The sequence below is a fragment of the Oryzias melastigma genome, linkage group LG8 (assembly GCF_002922805.2).
Source record: "Oryzias melastigma strain HK-1 linkage group LG8, ASM292280v2, whole genome shotgun sequence".
In the NCBI taxonomy this organism is placed as follows: Eukaryota; Metazoa; Chordata; class Actinopteri; order Beloniformes; family Adrianichthyidae; genus Oryzias; species Oryzias melastigma.
In genome coordinates, this window is record NC_050519.1 from 160,479 (window position 1) to 179,583 (window position 19,105).

General features: G+C 49.0%; 2 protein-coding genes across 3 annotated transcripts in view; one reads left to right on the forward strand and one right to left on the reverse strand.

Annotated features, from left to right (window-relative positions):
• Positions 1-6,910, forward strand: part of LOC112146214 (myosin-11) — a 20,768-nt gene extending 13,858 nt beyond the window's left edge. Inside the window, exons 29-44 of the mRNA XM_024271894.2 lie at positions 28-240; positions 310-454; positions 525-731; positions 826-930; positions 1,002-1,154; positions 2,068-2,316; positions 2,384-2,596; positions 2,669-2,881; positions 2,946-3,107; positions 3,178-3,306; positions 3,373-3,461; positions 4,992-5,115; positions 5,187-5,395; positions 5,460-5,568; positions 5,634-5,806; positions 6,501-6,910. Coding sequence (XP_024127662.1) covers positions 28-240; positions 310-454; positions 525-731; positions 826-930; positions 1,002-1,154; positions 2,068-2,316; positions 2,384-2,596; positions 2,669-2,881; positions 2,946-3,107; positions 3,178-3,306; positions 3,373-3,461; positions 4,992-5,115; positions 5,187-5,395; positions 5,460-5,568; positions 5,634-5,806; positions 6,501-6,705 — 2,698 coding nt within the window. The 3' untranslated portion in view covers positions 6,706-6,910. The remainder of the gene's footprint in view (positions 1-27; positions 241-309; positions 455-524; positions 732-825; positions 931-1,001; positions 1,155-2,067; positions 2,317-2,383; positions 2,597-2,668; positions 2,882-2,945; positions 3,108-3,177; positions 3,307-3,372; positions 3,462-4,991; positions 5,116-5,186; positions 5,396-5,459; positions 5,569-5,633; positions 5,807-6,500) is intronic.
• LOC112146217 (nuclear distribution protein nudE homolog 1) overlaps positions 1-15,446 on the reverse strand; it is a 23,757-nt gene extending 8,311 nt beyond the window's left edge. Inside the window, exons 1-9 of one of the 2 annotated variants that reach the window (XM_024271901.2) lie at positions 15,303-15,446; positions 14,713-14,824; positions 12,547-12,700; positions 11,365-11,513; positions 11,158-11,294; positions 10,765-11,010; positions 10,601-10,686; positions 9,259-9,404; positions 7,829-9,189 (exon numbers count right to left, since the gene is read on the reverse strand). In XM_024271901.2, coding sequence (XP_024127669.1) covers positions 9,141-9,189; positions 9,259-9,404; positions 10,601-10,686; positions 10,765-11,010; positions 11,158-11,294; positions 11,365-11,513; positions 12,547-12,700; positions 14,713-14,795 — 1,050 coding nt within the window. In that variant the 5' untranslated portion in view covers positions 14,796-14,824; positions 15,303-15,446 and the 3' untranslated portion in view covers positions 7,829-9,140. Of the gene's footprint in view, positions 1-7,828; positions 9,190-9,258; positions 9,405-10,600; positions 10,687-10,764; positions 11,011-11,157; positions 11,295-11,364; positions 11,514-12,546; positions 12,701-14,712; positions 14,825-15,302 lie in introns of those variants that run through there. The other variant, XM_036213082.1, reaches the window with a different exon arrangement.
• Between the last annotated feature and the right edge of the window lie 3,659 nt (positions 15,447-19,105).

Sequence of the window (19,105 nt, forward strand, 5' to 3'; positions counted from 1 at the left end):
TGGTCGTCGTGAACTTTGTTTCCACAGTCTGGAGGAGGAGGGCCGGCAGCGCGGGGCGGCGCTCAAGCGGGTCCGGGAGCTGGAGGCGCTGCTGGCGGAGCTGCAGGAGGACCTGGAGGCGGAGAAGGTGGCGAGGGGGAAGGCTGAGGCCGCTCGCAGAGACCTCGGGGAGGAGCTGAACAGCCTGCGCTCGGAGCTGGAGGACAGTCTGGACACCACGGCGGCCCAGCAGGAGCTCCGGTCTGTGAGGCCCCGCCTCTCCTCTGAGAATCCGTGAGAAGAAGTTCCTCTGAACATCTCTGTCGGCAGGGTGAAGCGTGAGCAGGAGATGGCCACGTTGAAGAGAGCCATGGAGGACGAGGGGCGGAGCCACGAGGCTCAGATCCAGGACCTCCGGCAGAAGCATGGCCAGGCTGTGGAGGAGCTCCGGGAGCATCTGGAGCAGGCCAAGAAGGTTAGCCCGCTGGAGGAGCCCGCTGGAAGCTCCGCCCACATCACAGTCTCACTCTCGGGGTTGTTTCCAGGTCAGAGCCGGTCTGGAGAAAGCCAAGCAAGCTCTGGAGAAGGAGGCGGCGGATCTGAGCGCTGACCTCCGGGCGCTCAGCAGCGCCAAGCAGGACGTGGAGCAGAAGAAGAAGAAGGTGGAGGCGCAGCTCGGCGACCTGCAGCTGCGCTTCAGCGAGAGCGAGCGCCATAGGAACGAGTTGTCCGAGCGGGTCTCCAAGATGACGGTGAGTCTGAAGCTTCATGGAGATCCTCCTCCCTGATGGAGCAGCTTCACAAAACCCCCTCATGGACGTAAGGAGCTCCTCTCCTCCATCCCAGGTGGAGCTGGACAGTGTGACGGCTCTGCTGAACGAGGCGGAGGGGCGGAGCATCAAGCTGAGCAAAGACGTGTCCAGCGTGAGCTCTCAGCTCCAGGACGCTCAGGTGAGACAGTGATTGGATGCTGACTTTCATCCCTGAACTTCCTGAGGAGCTTCCTCGTTCTCCCGCTGCAGGAGCTGCTGTCCGAGGAGACGCGTCAGAAGCTGAATCTGTCCGGACGCCTCCGGCAGCTGGAGGAGGAGAGGAGCCAGATGACGGAGCAGCTGGAGGAGGAGGCGGAGGCCAAACGGGCCGTAGAGCGGCAGGCGTCCAGCCTCGGGATGCAGGTCAGTCCAGATGGAGGAGATCCGTCCTTCAGTTCGTCTTTGGAGGAGAACTCTTCACGTCTGACCTTTGATGTGACCATATCAAACCGGGGTCCCCAAACTACGGACAAGGCCCACCTCCACATTTGTCCCGGCCCCCCACACACCATCAGAAACGCAGCTCCAGACCCTCATCATCATTGTTTTTCTGGACGTCCAGAGCTCTTCAGCTCATTCAGCTATTCAAATATTCAGCTCTTTCCATGCTAGCTTTTTCTAACGTTTTAGCAGTTACTGCGGAGATTTAGGTTATTTTGGAGGTCAGCTAATATTTTAGCTACATGCTAGCTGTTTTAGATCATTTAGGATTTTTAAAAGTTTTTAGGCTAATTCAGAGCTTAGCTAATAATTTAGCTTTATGCTAACTGTTTTAGCCAAATTAGACATTTTACTAGTTCTTGGCTAATTTGGCATTTAGCTACTATTCCAGCTACAGGCTAGCTGTTTTGGCTAATTTAGATTTTTTTTCCAGCTTTTTAGAATAAATTGGCATTTTGCTAATATTTTAGCTATCGTTCAGCTACAGCGTTTTCAGCTATTAACTTCAGCGTTTTTAGTTATCAATTTCAGCATCTCCAGCGGCCAAATTCATCTTTCAGCATCCACGTTAGCATTTTCATAGGTAATGCTACATAGTTCTTCAAATGTTTTAGTTGTATTTTTTTCTATGAAGATTACAGAAATTAATGATTTAAAATGTGGTTATGTGTGGCCTTCTGGAAAACCGTAAATGTTTACCTTTAGGCTGTGATTGTTACACGGTCAAACCGACCCCGGCCCCCATCAGAGAAGACAACAGTTATGTGGCCCTCATGAGAAGATATTTGGGGATCCTGGTTTAACTTTTCTCACTCGTTGATCCTCCGTCTGTCAGCTGTCTGACCTGAAGAAGAAGCTGGAGGAGCTGTCGGCGGCCGTGGAGCTCCTGGAGGAGGGAAAGAAGCGTCTCCAGCGTGAGCTGGAGGCGGCCAGCGGCGACTACGAGGAGAAGGTCGCGGCCTATGACAAGCTGGAGAAGAGCCGCGGCCGGCTGCAGCAGGAGCTGGAGGACGTCCTGATGGATCTGGACGCCCAGCGGCAGCTCGTCTCCAACCTGGAGAAGAAGCAGAAGAAGTTTGATCAGGTGTGGAGAAGGATCCGGACGATTGGGCGGGTCTGGAGTCAGAGCTCTGACCTTCTCGCGCTCACAGATGCTGGCGGAGGAGCGAGCTGTTTCGGCCAAGTTTGCAGAGGAGCGGGATCGAGCGGAGGCGGAGCTGAGGGAGAAGGAGACGAAGGTGCTGGCGCTGATGAAGACGCTGGAGGAGAAACAGGAGGCTCTGCAGGAGGCGGAGAGGAGCGTGAAGGCCCTCCGGGTGGAGATGGAGGATCTGATCAGCTCCAAAGACGACGTGGGAAAGAGCGTAAGACGCAGCTTCAGAGAAACGCAGGAGAAGATCGAAACTTTCATCTAAAGTTCATACCGACCGTTTCAGGTCCATGACCTGGAGCGGGCGAAGCGCGGCCTGGAGGCCTTCGTGGAGGAGATGAAGACGCAGATGGAGGAGCTGGAGGACGAGCTGCAGGTGGCCGAAGATGCCAAGCTGCGCCTGGAGGTCAACAGTCAGGCTGTGAGGGCGCAGCACGAGCGCGAACTGCAGGCCCGCGAGGAGCAGAGCGAGGAGAAGAGGAGGCAGCTGCTCAAACAGGTGAGACCTCCTCATGAGACATCAGAGAGGAGAGCAGGAAGAAACACCTGTTGACCACGTTGAGGTGCGGGAGCTGGAGGCGGAGCTGGAGGAGGAGAGGAAGCAGCGCAGTCAGGCGTCTGCAGGACGGAAGAAGCTGGAGGGGGAGCTGAAGAACGTGGAGGAGCAGCTGGAGGCCGCCAGCAGGGGGCGTGAGGAGGCCCTCAAGCAGCTCCGCAAAAACCAGGTCAGAACATCTGCAGGAATCAGCAGCATCTTCAAAGTCTGGGTTCTTAGAGACGGTTCTCCTCCTGCAGGCGCAGGCGAAGGAGCTCCACAGGGAGCTGGAGGACAGCCGCTCAGCTCACAAGGAGATCCTGGCCTCCGCCAGGGAGGCGGAGCGCAGGTGCAAGACTCTGGAGGCAGAAATCCAGCAGATGCAGGAAGTGAGTTCTGTTCAGTTCTGTGGTTCCGTCCGTCTGGAATCCCACTGACCTCCTCCTTCTGTCCAGATGTTGGCTGCAGCTGAGAGAGCGAGAAAGCAGGCGGAGATGGACAGAGACGAGCTGAACGAGGAGGCGGCCGGGAGCTCCTCAGGGAGGTGCTGTATCCCCGAGGATGTGTGATGTCATTTGGGTTAAAGGGGGTGTGGTGGGGGGTATCGGGGGCGGGACCAAGCCAGCCAGGGCAGGAGGGCCATATGGTTAAAAAGTGGGCAAATGTGGCCCCGATTGGGTTTGTCTGCAGTTTCTGTGGTGGACACACCTGAGTCTGACACCTGGAAACTAGGTGGGTTGGGTCGCTACGCTAGCCAGCCTCCCGGTGGACAGTGGAGCTCACTATAGCGAAGCACGCTAGCACGCTATAACGGAACTTGCTAGCTCGCTCCATTTGAGCGCGCAAGCATGCTACACCACCCACCGGGCGGCTGGCTAGCATAGCGAGCTAACCCACTGAGGGCTCACTCAAGCCAAGGTGTCAAACACAGGTGGGACCACGACGGAAACTGCAGACAAACCCAATCGGGTCCACATTTAAACCGAATGGGCCCACTGGGCTTTGCTGGCTGGGGGAGGTATCAGGTCACATGACCCCCGGAGCAAAAACACAATAACCTGAAGGTCGTCAGCATCTCCACAAAGTTACAACACAAACTCCAACACAGATCAGAGACAAAACGCTCCAGGATGAGATTTCCACCAACGTCTTTCATTCCACAGAATTCTTGAGATTCATTTGAGTCTGAATTCAGACTCAGACTTAAAAAAGACTTAAAAGTAAAAACTTGACAAATATGAACATTTTAGGAGATTATTTATGAATCCACTTTCTTCTGATGGTGAAAACGTGGAGAGTTTATAAAAAATGAATCTAATCTGCACATGAAAACGCCTTCAAATGCAATGCATTGTGGTCTATATTCACCAGTCTAGTGAGCGTTGATGCACACTGGATTTTTGGGAAACTTTCAAGACTCTTGGATTCTGGAATCGTGAACTCCGTGGTGAACTCTGGTGAACTCTGGTGAAGGCTCTAAAGCGCACTAGTGAGTAATGACGGACCCGACTGGATTTATTCTTTAAAATCCAAGATGGCAACCTCTTCAAGGGTTAAAGGTCAACAAAACTTTAGTTGTGCTTCATGGAAATCACTCAAACACAACTTTTACTTTCCCCATTTTGTAGGAAAATGCAAAAATTGGCAAATTTCTCCGAGTCTCCTGTTGCCATCCCATAATAATTTCAAACGTTTTTGGATATCCCCGACACGTGTTTTGGTTTCTTTAGTGGATTTTGATTTTGTTTCTAGTCCCATTCGAGATTTTGGCTTCATTCGTTGTTTTGACAGTTCTTCCCGCTGTGATGTCATCATTATTAGGGAGGAGTCAACATTCATCAATCCCAGAATTCTTTTTTTCCGGGTAATGCGTGTGTGAACATTTTGGTGAGTTTTTGAGGATTGAGGGGTTCAGTGTCTCCTCAAAACCGCGGTAAGAATGAAGAACTGTGAGAACGTCTGAGCTGCAGGTTCGAATCAAATCCGGTGAACTCTCAGACGATCTACCGTTCCGGGTCCAAACTGAGCAGGAACCTCCTTCCTGCCGGTTCCGACTCCTCTCCTCCCCGTTCAGGTCTCTGCTGTCGGATGAGAAACGCCGCCTGGAGGCCCGGATCAGCCAGCTGGAGGAGGAGCTGGAGGAGGAGCAGGCCAACGTGGAGAGCCTGAACGAGCGTCTGAGGAGGAGCCAGCAGCTGGTCAGTTATCACACCTCTCGGCGGGCCTCCTCCTCGCTGCTCGTCGTCATGGAGGGTTTGTGGCCGTGCAGGTGGACCAGCTGGGGGCGGAGCTTGCAGCAGAGCGAGCGTCCTCTCAGAGCAGGGAGGCGTCGCGGCTGCAGCTGGAGAGGCAAACCCGGGACCTGAAGGCCAAGCTGCAGGACGTGGAGAGCCAGGCCCGCTCCAAACTCAAGTCCTCCGTCGCCGCCCTGGAGGCCAAACTGAGGGACGTGGAGGAGCAGCTGGAGGTGGAGAGCAGGTGAGCATCAGCAGACGGCCGCCATGAGGAGGAGCGCTAACGGACTCCAGGGTTTGACCTACAGAGAGCGACAAGCCGGCGCCAAGAACCTGCGGCAGAAGGAGAAGAAGCTGAAAGATCTGAGCGTCCAGATGGAGGACGAGAGGAAGCAGGCCCTGGACTACAAGGACCAGGTAACCACGGCGACGGCGAGGACGGCCCTCCAGAAACAGATTCAGTCTCTGTGTACCGTCTGCAGATGGAGAAGAGCAACGTCCGCGTGAAGCAGCTGAAACATCAGCTGGAGGAGGCGGAGGAGGAGGCGCAGCGAGTGGCGGCCGCTCGCAGGAAGCTGCAGAGGGAGCTGGAGGAGGCGCTGGAGGCCAACGACGGCCTCAGTAGGGAGGTGTCCTCGCTGAGGAGCAAACTCAGGTGAGCTGGAGGACTCCATCAGAACCAGAACTGTGAAGCACGGAGGTGGAGGTACGATGGTGAGGAGCACCGATGACGAGATCTCCTGCAACAAACAGCTGATCAATCAACCATGAGATCCACTGTGACCTGAAACTCCTCCTCCTGCTTCTGCCTGCTCCTCTTCCTCGTCTGCAGACACCTATAAGCCTCCTCCTCTTCCTCAGACTCCTCTTCTTCCTCCTCTTCCTCCTCCTCAGACTCCTTCTCCTCCTCCTCAGACTCCTTCTCCTCTTCCTCAGACTCCTATGAGCCTCCTCCTCTTCCTCCTCCTCCTCTTCCTCAGACTCCGTCTCCTCTTCCTCAGACTCCTATGAGCCTCCTGCTCCTCCTCCTCCTCTTCCTCAGACTCCGTCTCTTCTTCCTCAGACTCCTCTGAGCCTCCTCCTCTTCCTCCTCCTCCTCCTCTTCCTCAGACTCCTATGAGCCTCCTCCTCTTCCTCCTCCTCCTCCTCAGACTCTGTCTCCTCTTCCTCAGACTCCTCTGAGCTTCCTCCTCCTCCTCGTCCTCCTCCTAATCCCTCCCAGGATTCCAGCTGCTTCCTCTATCAACTCCTCCTCTCCTAAGACCTCCTCCTGTGCTGCACCTCCTCCTCACAATGCTCTTCCTCCTCTTCCTTCTGTTGCTCCTGATGTGGCGGGTGTCCCCCCCCAGGCGTGGAGGTGGCGAGGCGCTGACCGGCGGCGCGCGGACCGGCGGCGTTGGCGGGAGGAGTTTCGGGGGGGGCAGCAGCAGCAGCCGGCGGCTGAAGGAGAACTCGATGGAGGTGCAGGAGGAGGAGCTCACCTCCCCGTCTCCTCCTAACCACACGGGGAAGGAGGAGGAGTCTCCCCCCGGTCCGGATGAGGGATCTCCATGAGAAACATCACTGCGGTTTCAGATAAAACTTTAAAAAACGGAAATATTTGGAAATTTGTTTGACAAAGTTATGAAAAAATATTGTTTTATTTATGACAGAAACATGACTCAGAAAGTGACTTCCTGTCCTTTCGCTCTAAAAGAGCCCTTCAAAATAAAAGCCTGAGTTTCTGATGGAATGTCATTAAAGAGTTCCCACATCCTCAGAGGTTTGTGTCTCCTGATGAACGACAGGAGGCGCAGGAGGTTTCTGTCCGTTTTATTGCTGTGAGAAACATCATCAGGTAAAAAACATCTTCAGCACTTCAGGTGACCTTTTTCATACTGAAGCAGAAGCAAAACGGAGCTTCCGAGAGCCTGGATCCAGCCTGCGCCTGCGTCTGCGCAGCAGAAAACAAACTGAACTCTGCGTCTGCGTGGAGCGGCTTCCATCAGGAGGTGCAGAAGCTGCATCCTTCTCCAGTGTGAAAGTCGAGCTTTCAGGAGGACAACGGGAAGTTCTGCTTCGTGACTTTAGCTGCACTTTAATGTGAATATGAATCCAATGAAGCAGTTTCAACACAAATGTGTCATTTATAGAAGAATCTTTGCAAAGGCGACACCAGAAACCTATGGAGCTCCAGCGGGGTCAAATGATCTGAAACCCAAACTGACAATAAGTATTGGTGTTTGGACAAGTAAATGTCAAATGTCCAAAACTTCTTGCTATTCTAAAATAAACGTAATTATTTTCAGCTTCAAATGTTTAGTTTTTTAAGTTTCAAAACTCAAAATTTCAATTTCAAAACTTTTTTTCCATTTTTGAATCTGAAAGTTTAACTTTCAAAACTTTCGGCCCCGTTGAGGCGCGTTGGGGCGGGGCTAACACGAAGGACCAATCAAAATGGATGAGGGTGGTAACTTCCGTCCCGGTGCGTTCACTGACTCTGAGAACTGTGAGAATTACAGTCAGAAAATGTCTGTTTAGTCTGTACTATCATAGTCTGAAGTTGTCCAAAGACGGCAGTAAAATTTGGAGTTTTGAAACCTAAAAAGTTAAACATTCGAAGCTGAAAATAATTACGTTTATTTTAGAATAGCAAGAAGTTTTGGACATTTTACATTTTTTCGGTCAAACATCAATATTTTTTTCCACTTTTTTATTTGAGTTTCAAATAACATTTAGCTCCTCAGAACCTTTTAAATCTGATCCGTCTGGATCATTCCAGCTTCCTGTCATTCCACTTTCGGCCACCAGATGGAGCCCTCGGCAGCGTAAAGAGCCAAACTTTTCAACATGACCAACATTTCTTTTAAAATTCAGTCCACCTGAAGGATGTAGAGTTGCCATGGTGATCTTTAGGGGGCGGAGTTACTGATTAACACAAAATCTTCAAGATACAGTAAATTTTTAACTGTTAACTCCATCATTCCAGCAGATTTTGAAGGAGAAAAGACGCTTTTCTCCTTCAAAATCTGCTGGAATGATGCTGTTAATGGTAGAAAAGTTATAGTAAATCAAAAAACAAACACACTAGTGTTAAAAGGTTAAATCCAACAAACTCTCCATCGAACAGTAAAATGTGCTGCTGCACAAACAGGAACAAATAACATTTTTCAACCGGAAGTTTAAATGTTCCAGTTTAAATAAAAAATATAAAAAAATCAATAACTAAACAGCAGGTTTAGACTTGTTTTAGGACGGATTCGTTATGCTTTAACTGAAGTTTGACACATAAACGTCCTCAAAGACGGTTCCGTTAGGAACCTGAAGGCAGCGTGTGAAACCGTGGACGGCCACTAGGGGTCTGAAGATCCGTAAAGGTTTCCAAAAAAATAAATGCATCCAAAAAAACTTTTCCTCTAAATGTTTAGGTTCCCCACTTTCTGCTTCCACACAAACGACATAAAACTTCACCAAAATGAAGCAGGAGCTCCAGTTCCTCTGCAGCAGAAACCTTGAAACTCCATTCGTTTCATCTTTCTGCTGATAAATCTATAATTAGATCAGAACAGCAGCGCTCTGTGCTTCCAACACCATCCTCATCAGCTGATCTTCCACTAAAGTGACTGAAAGTGACCTCCAGTGTTCAAACACAAACTTTGATTTAGCTTCAATAAAAGTGAGAAGCTGAAGGAGGATTTGATCCAGGAGACACAAACCATCCAGAGCTCCAACTCAAAGTGACTCGTTTGTGTTTTCTCTTCTTAGTGCCGTCAAACTACATCTATCGTCCCCGTAAACGTCCAGAATCTGCTCTAAAGAGTCCGTTTCTTCACAGGTTCCTTCATTCCTCTGATCTTCCAGCTCAAACTTTCCTTTTCTGGGAGGATAAACGTTTCCGTCTTCACAGTGAGGGGCGCAGAGATCAGACTAAGTGCTAAAGAGAAGCTGTGATGTGGACCGTCCTCTGAGGTTTCCATGGCGACAGGCTCCCGGCGCTGGGAGGGACGCTCTCACAGCAGCAGCTTGGATCCTGCGCTGAAGTCCAGCCTCTTCACCAGGCTGAAGCAGAGAGATGGGGTGAGGGGGGGTCAGGGGGGAGGGGCGCGGCGGCGGCGGCCGTCTCCTCACCTGCGGTTGTACAGCCCGTTGGCGGGGCGGCCGTCGGGGGGGCTGCTGTGTCCGGCCGGCGCTCCCGCTCCTCCGGGGACGCTCCGGCGGGAGGACGCCTGCTCCTGCACGAACTCGCGACACGACGCCAGTTTGGACTCCAGACTCTGGGAGAAAACGATGAAACCGCCGGGAATCGAATAAAGGAGTTAGTTCCAGACTGGAAAAACATAATCGTGATTCATTTTTTTGTTACAGTTTTTACCGTCTTCAAATAATCAAGATGAAGTCACACACGTAATTGTACATTAATAACAGTTTTAACCCTTTAAGGACCTAATACTCTTCAGGTTTTTTTTCTATTTTTACATTTCCTGTGTTTTCAATTTGAAAGAGTTCCTGCTGGTTATTTGGTTTCATTTTAATCAGCAAACACTTTATTGACTCATGTTTCCATGTTGTATTGACATCCGAGACATTAAATTATGCAAAAACAGAAGATTCCTCATTTAGCTTTGAACAGTTTTTACAAGTTAGAATAAAGTTTTAGGTGTGATTTCATAAAAACAACAAAAATCCCAGAATCCTCTGGGCCTCATCGTGTTTCTGTTGATGGAGGAACATCTCAGACCTCACATCTCCACGAGGAGATCTGCTGTGCGGCTACAGCTGCAGGAAGCCCAAAATCAGAGAGCTGGTGTCTATTCCACATTTTTCCTGGAATTCTCTTTAAGTGTTTTTGGATCATCCAAACACCAACATGAGTGGAGGAACAACGTTCATGTTTTCATTCATTTTCTCTGAAAGAAAACGCCAGAATTCCTCATTTCTTCTAGTTCGTGAACTTATCAGCACAACAGTAAATCTTTCAGAAATTATTCAATCTTTCACCTAAATTATTCATTCATTCATCTTCCTGACCACTTTGTCCCTTTCGGGGTCGCGGGGTGCCGGAGCCTAACCCGGCGACTGATGGGCGAAGGCGGGGTACACCTGGACAGGTCGCCAGTCTGTCTCAGTTCACCTAAATGATTTCAGGTTAATTTGTTATTTATTCTGGTTTTAAGTGTGTTAACACTCTTATTCATTATAAATCTAACTTTAGTGCCTTTTAATGCAATTGTATAACTTCTTTAACTGTTGGAGTCATGAGCTGCTGAACATATGGATGTCTGATTTAGTCGGTTCGTTGTTTGATCTTCTGACGTTTTTATGTTAAAATGCACCAGGAGAGGACTGCACTGTACATGAGTTCTGGATCAGAAGCTGTAAATGAGTTCTGGATCAGAAGCTGTACATGAGTTCTGGATAAGAAGCTGTACATGAGTTCTGGATCTTTAAACGTCATCAGAGACGCTCTCACCCCGACTTTCCTCAGAAGTTCACCCACGATGTTCAGAGCCGAGATCCTGGCCGACGTGGTGAGGGGCGTGGCTGAAAGGGCCTCACCTGACCGACACAGAAGCAGAGATCTGCTCACCTGTTCAGGTGTGTACAGAAACACAGAAAGGTCAGATCTGTTCTGACCTCTGCTGATGGACGGCGGCGGCGAGGAGAAGTTGTCTGTGGGGGCGGCAGGTCTGGGCGGCGTGACGGCGGAGGACGATGGCGGCGGCTTGGAGGCGACTTTGTCCTCTGCTCTTCTGTCGGGGGGGGTGAGAGGCGGCGTGGGCGGTCCGCTGGAGGTCGGCGGGCCTTTGAGCGACCCGCTGAGCGACGGCTTCCGGTCCTGGACCTGCTGCTTCTGCTGCACGGCCAGCTCCTGCCGCAGGTCTGACACACAAACGCCGCACAGTCAGGAGCGCCGCCAGGAGGAGGCGCCGCCAGCAGAAGGCGCCACCAGCAGGAGGCGCCGCCAGCAGGAGGCGCCGCCAGCAGGAGGCGCCGCCAGCAGGAGGCGCCCCAGAGCCTGAAACTCACCTCGGGCCTCGTCCTTCAGCCGCTGCACCGACTCCAGCAGGTTCTCCTTCTCGTCCAGCTCGCTCTCCAGGAAGGCGTTCCTCTCGATGACCTGGTTCATGCGCTGCTCAAAGTCCTCCAGAGACATGATGGTGGCCCTGAGGACAGAGACGGACGTTCAAGCTGACCCCCAGAGGTTCCCCGTGTCCGATTGCAGCAGCAGAGGACCTCTTGGTGCGCTCCAGGTCGTCGTTGGCCTGCTCCAGCTCTCGGATGTACTTCTGCAGCTGATCTCGGACCGCCGACGTCTCGGCGAGCTCTCCCTCCAGGACGGAGATCTGCCGGCACGCCTCGGAGTGCTGAGCCTCGTACTTCTCCTGAAGAACAGAGAAGAACAGGAGAGCTTCAGCAGCTGAAACCGACCCGTTCCAGCATGTTCTGAGGAATTCCACAAACATCCATCAGATCAGATCAGCTGATCTTCTGAAACAAGATCAGACGATCTCTGTGAGGCTGGAGCTTCATGAACGTTAGAGGACGGCAGGAGTTCTGCTGACAGTTCCTCAGAACACACCTGTTCTTGTAGGACAGGTGAGCACAGACTGAGACTTTCCTTCTGTCTGAATCTTCTGGATGATGGAGATGAAATCAGGAAGAGATGATCTTCCAGCTGCACCTGAGCACCAATCTGGGACATTTCTCCTCATAAATCTGCAGACTCGTGTTTCTGCCTAAAGACCTGGAACAGCTACCGAGCCGTTCACCTCACAGAGGCCACGCCCTCGCTCTCACGCACAATGACCTGAGAGGGAGCGCTGAGCACAAGGAGCGGAGCTCGCTCTGCACGTGCACGCTCGCACACAAACGGCGTGCAGCTCCTCTGTGTTTCTGTCCACACAGACGACCGACCAGAGCGGCGCCGGGAGGGAGGAGCTGCCGTCTCCTCCAGACACGGAGCGGGAGCCGTCAGCTGCTCCTTCCTCCTGAAAGGCTCCTCTGTTTGGAGCAGGAGGCGGAGCCACCAATCTCCACTTTTATCAGCTGACCGACATGAAAATCCCCGTTTGAAGACACGCCGACGCGGCTGAATGCAAATGAAGGAACCTACAGAGCCGGGAAGATCTGACAGCAGAACGCTTCGGAGCACGCAGACCTGGAGACCTGCAGACCTGCAGACCTGGAGACCTGCAGACGTGCAGACGTGCAGACGTGCAGACCTGCAGACCTGCAGACCTGGAGACCCACAGACCTGCAGACCTGCACAACTGCAGAACTGCAGAACTGGAGTCCTGCAGACCTGCAGATGTGCAGACCTGGAGACCTGCAGACCTGCAGACGTGCAGACCTGGAGACCTGCAGTCGACCTCCCTGACTTGGTTAACTCGACGTCGTCTGCTTTCTGCCACACACCTTGTAGTTCTCCAGCTCCGTGCGAAGGCGTTGGTTGGTGGCGAGCAGCTCCCGGTTTCGGGCCTCGCACTGCTTCAGCTCCGTCTCCAGCTCCGCCTCGTAGTCCCGACTCATCTGCTGGAACTCCTGCAGCTCCTCCCGCGCCTCCTCGGCACTGCAGGAAGAGTCGGAGGATCTGGTCAGTTCATGCAGTCGGATCAGGGATAAACTAGCATTTCTCTGCAGGAGTTCAGGAGACTCAGAGGAAGTTTGGGATCAGGAGACAGGAGGAGGTTTGGGTGAACCAGAGAAGGTTTCAGACACGGAAACAACAAGGTTGAAACATCTGAAGGTTTTTCAGGTTTGTCCTGCAGAATCTTTCATCCAGAAAGTTCAACTTTCCTGAAGGTTTCCTTCAGCGACCATGAAAACGAGAACGTTTACAGGAGAACCAGGAAGTCATGGGAGGACAGAGAATAAAGGAGAGAAGCAGAAGAACATGAAGAAACAGTCAGAACATGAACGGTAGAAAGGAAACCAAAGATTCAGAAAAACTATGAACCACATCTGGAAACATGAAGTTATTTTAAAAGAAAGAACATCAAGTTTTTCTGACATGAGATGAACAGTTTGTGTCGTTCTGAACTCAGACGCTGATCCTGAAGACGTTTGGCTCAAAACCATCAAAGTCCAGATCAGACAAACGTTTTCAGGTCAAGATTTTCATGGAGAAGCAGCAACATTTCAACCAGTAAAAGTTCTCAGAATTTAAACAAAAAAAAAGAAAATTCTGGATCAACAAACATTTCAGGAGCAGAAACTTCACGTCAAAAGAAATCTTCTTCCATCCTCCATTAATTTAAAATCTGGAGTTTGATCAGAAAAACGTTTAAACCAAAGAAACTTGGATTTCAAAATAAAAGTGAAGACGTGACTGAAGTTCTGATACGTTCATGATCTCAAACGCTGATCCAGAGGCTGACGGTCCTGATGGTCCTGGTCATGTCCAAACCTTTTACTAACATGCTGAAGATGCTCCTCCTCCTCTCTGCTGCTCCATCCACCCCTCTCCTCTCATCCATGAACCTCCTCAGCATCCTTTCCCAACATCATCCCTGTTCCTCCTGCTCCCAGAACATCTTCAGCGGGAGAGTCAAACTCAACCACACAAGAGGCCAAAATCCAAAACACACCTGAGGTCACGGGACGGACGGGATAAACATTTATAGAAACTACATTTTTAAAACTTTAAAACTAACTTTTTAACATAATTATGAACTAGATATTTAGGATTACCTGTGATAATGTTAGTGTGAATGCTGGAAGCTGAAGATGCTGAAGGTAATAGCAAACTAAAATATTAGTTGAATGCTAAATTAGCCTTAAAAAAACATATATTAGCCAAAACTGCAAGCATCTGACTGAAAAATTAGCTAAACTCCAAAATAACCTAAATCTTCTTTTCCTTTGGGCTTTTCCCTTCAGGGGTCGCCACAGCGAATCAGTTTCCTCCATCTAAGCCTGTCTTCAGCATCCTCCACTCTAACACCAGCCACCTTCATGTCTTCATTCACTGCATCCATAAACCTCCTCTTTGGTCTTCCTCTAGACCTACAAATATGCGAATCAGAGCTACAAAATCCAAAATAACCTAAATGATCTTAGTAAATGTCAAAATAGTCCATAAAGCTAACAGAACTGTAACTTTATAACATAATTATGAATAATAAAAGGCAGGAATATCATTCCAGAATAAATCAACTTAAACCTTAAATAACTTTCAATATTTTACTCTCCAGATAGAATCACCCAGAGGGCTGGATCCGGCCCCCGGGCCTTGACTTTGATGCTTTTGATCTACAGGATCTGATTCATTCCGGATCCGTCCCTCCCAAAGAGAACCTCAGCATCCTTTGAAACGTTCCTTGGACAAACATCTCCTCTTTCATCTGTTCTCCACCACCAACCTGCAGAATGGAGAGACTCCGCCTCCTTCTGCTGTCACCTCAGAGACAAACGTCCCTGAATGATAAATAATGACATGAAAGGTTCTGTTCTAGTCTGTTCTATTCCTACAGACCACAGCTGGTCCAGAGGCTCCTCCCTCACCAGTCTGACGTCACCTCACCTGAACATCCAGGTGAAGGACAGAGATCAGCGGATAGAACAGAACCGGACCGGACCCACCTCTGCTGGTGTCTGGCGGCCTGCTCCTTCCAGAACCGGAGCTCCTCCTGCGGGGACTCGAACTGCGGCTGCGGGTCTCCCATCTCCGGCTCGGAGCGGATCACCGCAAAACCTGCGGGACGGAAGGCGCGTGCGCCCAGAACGTGACCGGGAAGATGCGGTTTACAGACGAGATCAAAACCATCACAAACAAACACTTTTAACACAAACATGTAAACATTTCTGATGGGAAATGAGAGGTTCGAATCCCAAAACGGAACCGAGCCGATGTTTCGTGAAAACGGGAAACTTGGACGCTCACAAAGTTTCAGAAAAGTTTCGACTGTTTTAATGAAATACCGAAAAGAACCGGGAAAGTCTGAGACGGTTTCTGACTTACTGCTAGCTACACCGGCTAACGGAGTTCTGCGTTAACCGTTTAAATCCCAGCGGACCCAAACATCGCTCTTCGGTCCGTCTACGTATCAAAGGCTCTTTTTAGCCCAAAATGTGAATCTAAAAAGATCGTATCGTATTCTATTTTAGTAATAATCTGAATCGTGATGTGTTTGTCGGAATATTTACGCTAAAACGACCAGAATCAAACTTGCCTGGAGTTGGAAAAGTTCCTCTCCGTTCTAAGAAGACGTCGAACAATGCGAGTCGCCATTCATGTTGGCCACGCCCACCGACCAATCACAAGCGAGACACCGTCCTCACTCTCTGCCTCTATTTGTCTAGAGCCTGTCAATCACAGCTGCATGGGCGGGCTGTGGAGTATCCGACCAATCAGAGATGGACGATGGGTTCTGGGGCGGGGCGTCCATTAATCCACGGAGGTCTAGACGGGTTGACGGACCGCAGCAGACCGGTGATGCGTTCATGTGTCGTGGGAAATCTGGGCATCTGATGAATATGGATGAGAACATCGTGTGAACGGAGGGTTTATGAATAAAGTTTTTAAAAGACACACAAAACAAAAGAAAAACAGTTCAGGGAAAGGAAACCTTTAATTTATAAGGTCTGATCAAAGCCTCATTTCAAAAAGTTTCATAAAGAAAATAAATTATAGCCGATTATTTCATTATTACCTATAAAAACTGTTTGTATGAAGAAAAAAACTACTTTCCCCCCATTTTTTAAAATTACATTTTCATTCATTATTTATTTATGTTTATTTTTAAGAACTTAAGAAAAAGCACATCATGTAAAAGTATAAATATTCACATTTATGAAGATTTGTTTCCTTTCTTTTTTGCTTTATTTCATTTTTGCACGTCTCCCCTCCTCTGGTCAATAAAAAACCTAAAATTCTATTTTTTTTTTCACAAAAAAAGTTTAAAAAGCCCAAAAATAATTATGTGTGAGAAACACAAACACCAAAAGAAAAAACTGTTCATGGAAATAAAATACACTGAAACCATTTAATTATAGTCTTATCAAAGTCTCATTTTCAGAAGTTTTCTGAAGAAAATCAATGATCTATTTTATTATAGAAACTGAAGCAAAAGCTAGTTTTCTCCCATTTTAAATTATTTTTTAAAATATTATTTATTCATTTTTAGTTTTAACACAGTAAGAAATAATGTCAAAATATGTGTATTTTTACACTTATAAATATTTTTCTAAACACTTTCTGACATGAATCATTTCAGGAAAAAAAGAAAACGTCCAGATTTTTTCCCTTTTTTACTTTTATTTATTTTTACTCATCTCTCCTCTGGGTCAACAGAAGCGGCTAAAACGATATTTTTTCACAATAAAGGATTAAAAAGCCACACAAATAAGTATGTTTGAGAAACGGACAAAGAAGCTGTTAAAGGAGCAAATCGACCAATCACCATCCACCATCCTGCTGCAGATGATGTTCTCCTCAGACCGTCTCCTCCTGCTGCTCCTCAAGGTTCTCTGACTGATGCTGGCCATCATCATTTAGATGTCCTCTGAACACCTGACGGCTTCCTCGCCTGTGATTGGTCACGCTGGCTTCCTGCTGGCGGGTCAGAGAGGAAACGGGTTCAGCTCCGTCCTTTCCAGAGGGATTACACTGGAGCATCTGATCCCAGTTAATCCAAATGGACAGTTGGTACACACGCACACACACGTGCACACGCGCGTGCACACACACGCACACACTCCAATCCACTCTGCGTTCGCTTCATATCTGGTTTCCTCCGCTGGCGGGAGATTAGCAGCTGTGACCTTCACCACACAACCTGGTCGTCCTGTCGTGGCCTATGGCAAGCCAAAGGGGCCAAAAATTGTTAGGTAAAGTCATTGACTGTAAAAACTGTAAGTTCTTTCTTATACAGTCAATAGGTGAAGAGCAGTAAAAAAAACTGCGTCTTCCTGGCGATTTTTGGCAATAAAAACTCTGTTTTCCTGGCGACTATTGGCCCCCTTGGCTTTCCGTAGTTCAGAGACGTCCAAACGGACTCAGAAATTCGGACGTGGCTTGAACATCTCCTCAGGAAATGGAAGAGATTCACACACGGTCTCATGGGTTTGTTCTTTGCGTGACAGACTGGCGTCCTCACAGGTGTCATAACCACCTGTAGCCCCGCCCATTTTCACCTGCTCAGTTCCTCAGCTGTTTCATCTTTTGGATTCACAGACTCTCATCTGAAGAGGATTTAAAAGAAACAATGTGTGGGAAGAAATGTTAAAAAGTGATGGATTCATTTAAGAGGTGGCATGGTGGTGTAGTGGTTAGCCCCCTCACCCAACGGTTCAAATCCTGGGTGGAGTCTGGATGTTTTCTCCATCTCTACAGTCTAAAGAAACTTCTATAAGTTCACTGATGGGTCTAAAACCGATCCCTGTGAATGTGAAGGAGTGTGGGATAGGCTCCAGCAACCCCATGACCCCCAACAGAAGCAGGTTCAGAGAACGGACCGAAGATTCATTCAGATTTATGACAATAAATTCTTTATTTCCCAGTCATGAGATTGAATCCATTCAGAGACAGAAAATACATTCAAGAAGGATCTCATAGAGGAGAGAACATCACTGACAGGAGACGGATCAGACGGATCTTTATTTGTTAAAGATAAGAACTTCAAAGGCTCTGAGGCAAACCAAAAGTTTCATCACTTTTCCTTCAGTTTGGAATTCCAACATAAAATCAGAACGTGCAGCTCCGTCCTTTCCTTCAGATCATGGATGAGAACAATTTTGAGATTATCTTCATCCAGAGTCTTCATCAGATCTTGACTCGGATCCATGAAACGAATGAAGAAAGTTCCCAGGAGAGGATTCCTGAACCTCCAACTCTTTTTGATCTGAACTTTGAAGAGTTTAGTGTGATTATTGTGATCAAAGGGCGGGTTCTGCTCAGCTCCTCAGCTCCAGATATATCATCACTCCTAATCTGCAGGTGGATCAGGTTCAGCACCTCTGCAGCGTCGCAGCTTAACCGTGACACAGTTTCCTCCTGAAATCCCGTTCTAGTGTGGCCGTGTCATAATCCAATTCGTGGAGCGGAGCGGGACAGAGCTGCCGGACCGCTCTGCCGGGTCCTGATCAGACAGAACCGACCCGTTTGATGATGACCGTCAGGTTCTCATGCCTACAAACCTCGTTCCTTAACTTCAAACATAATTCAGAGCTGAAGTCCAGGAGACGTTTACTCTGAGTCCAGAAGCAGCAGCACCGACCCGCCTGCTGCTCCAGGTGAGGAGGAGGTACGCAACAATAAGGTATCCGGGCTGATGGCAGATGGGAGCGGGTCCTGATCCGTGTGGGACGGCGGGGCGTGAGGTAGTTCTGACATGATGCTGATGGGGGGCGGGGCATCAGACCAGAGCAGAAGATCAACCAAGAATCCAAAAACCTTCTGCAGTCATTTCACATATTTATTCTGATTTCTATCGAAGGGGATGATCAGATGATCAGATGATCAGATGATCAGATGATCAGATGATCAGATGATCAGATGATCCGATAACCTTTCAGAGAATCAGGAGTCATTAAAGCTGCTTTATCTTCTGCTGGTGGATCAGATTTAGAAGATGTTTTTGTTCGTCTGTGACATCAAAGTCATTAGAAATGAGATAAATACTCTCACAGTTTTTCATTTAAAAAACAATCAGAATGTTCAGAGAAATCTCAAACTCAGATGTGAGCCTCCACAGCGTTTCTTCAGAACTTTGTCTCGAGTCCAAACTGAGCTTCACCAGAACCAGAACCCAGTTCTCGTCCTGCAGAATCCTTGTTGCTGAGAAAAGGCACAGCGGGTGCAGCCCGGGAAAACTGAGAGCCTCCAGAGGGTTTCATGGATCTAAATCGATCTGGGATCTTAGATTCTAAAACAGTTCTTTGTTTTTGACCTGCAGCAGACCGAGCACGCTCAGCTTTTTGATTTAGTTCATGTCGGAGCGTGGAGAGGGATCTGTTTTGATCTGAACGTCAGGAG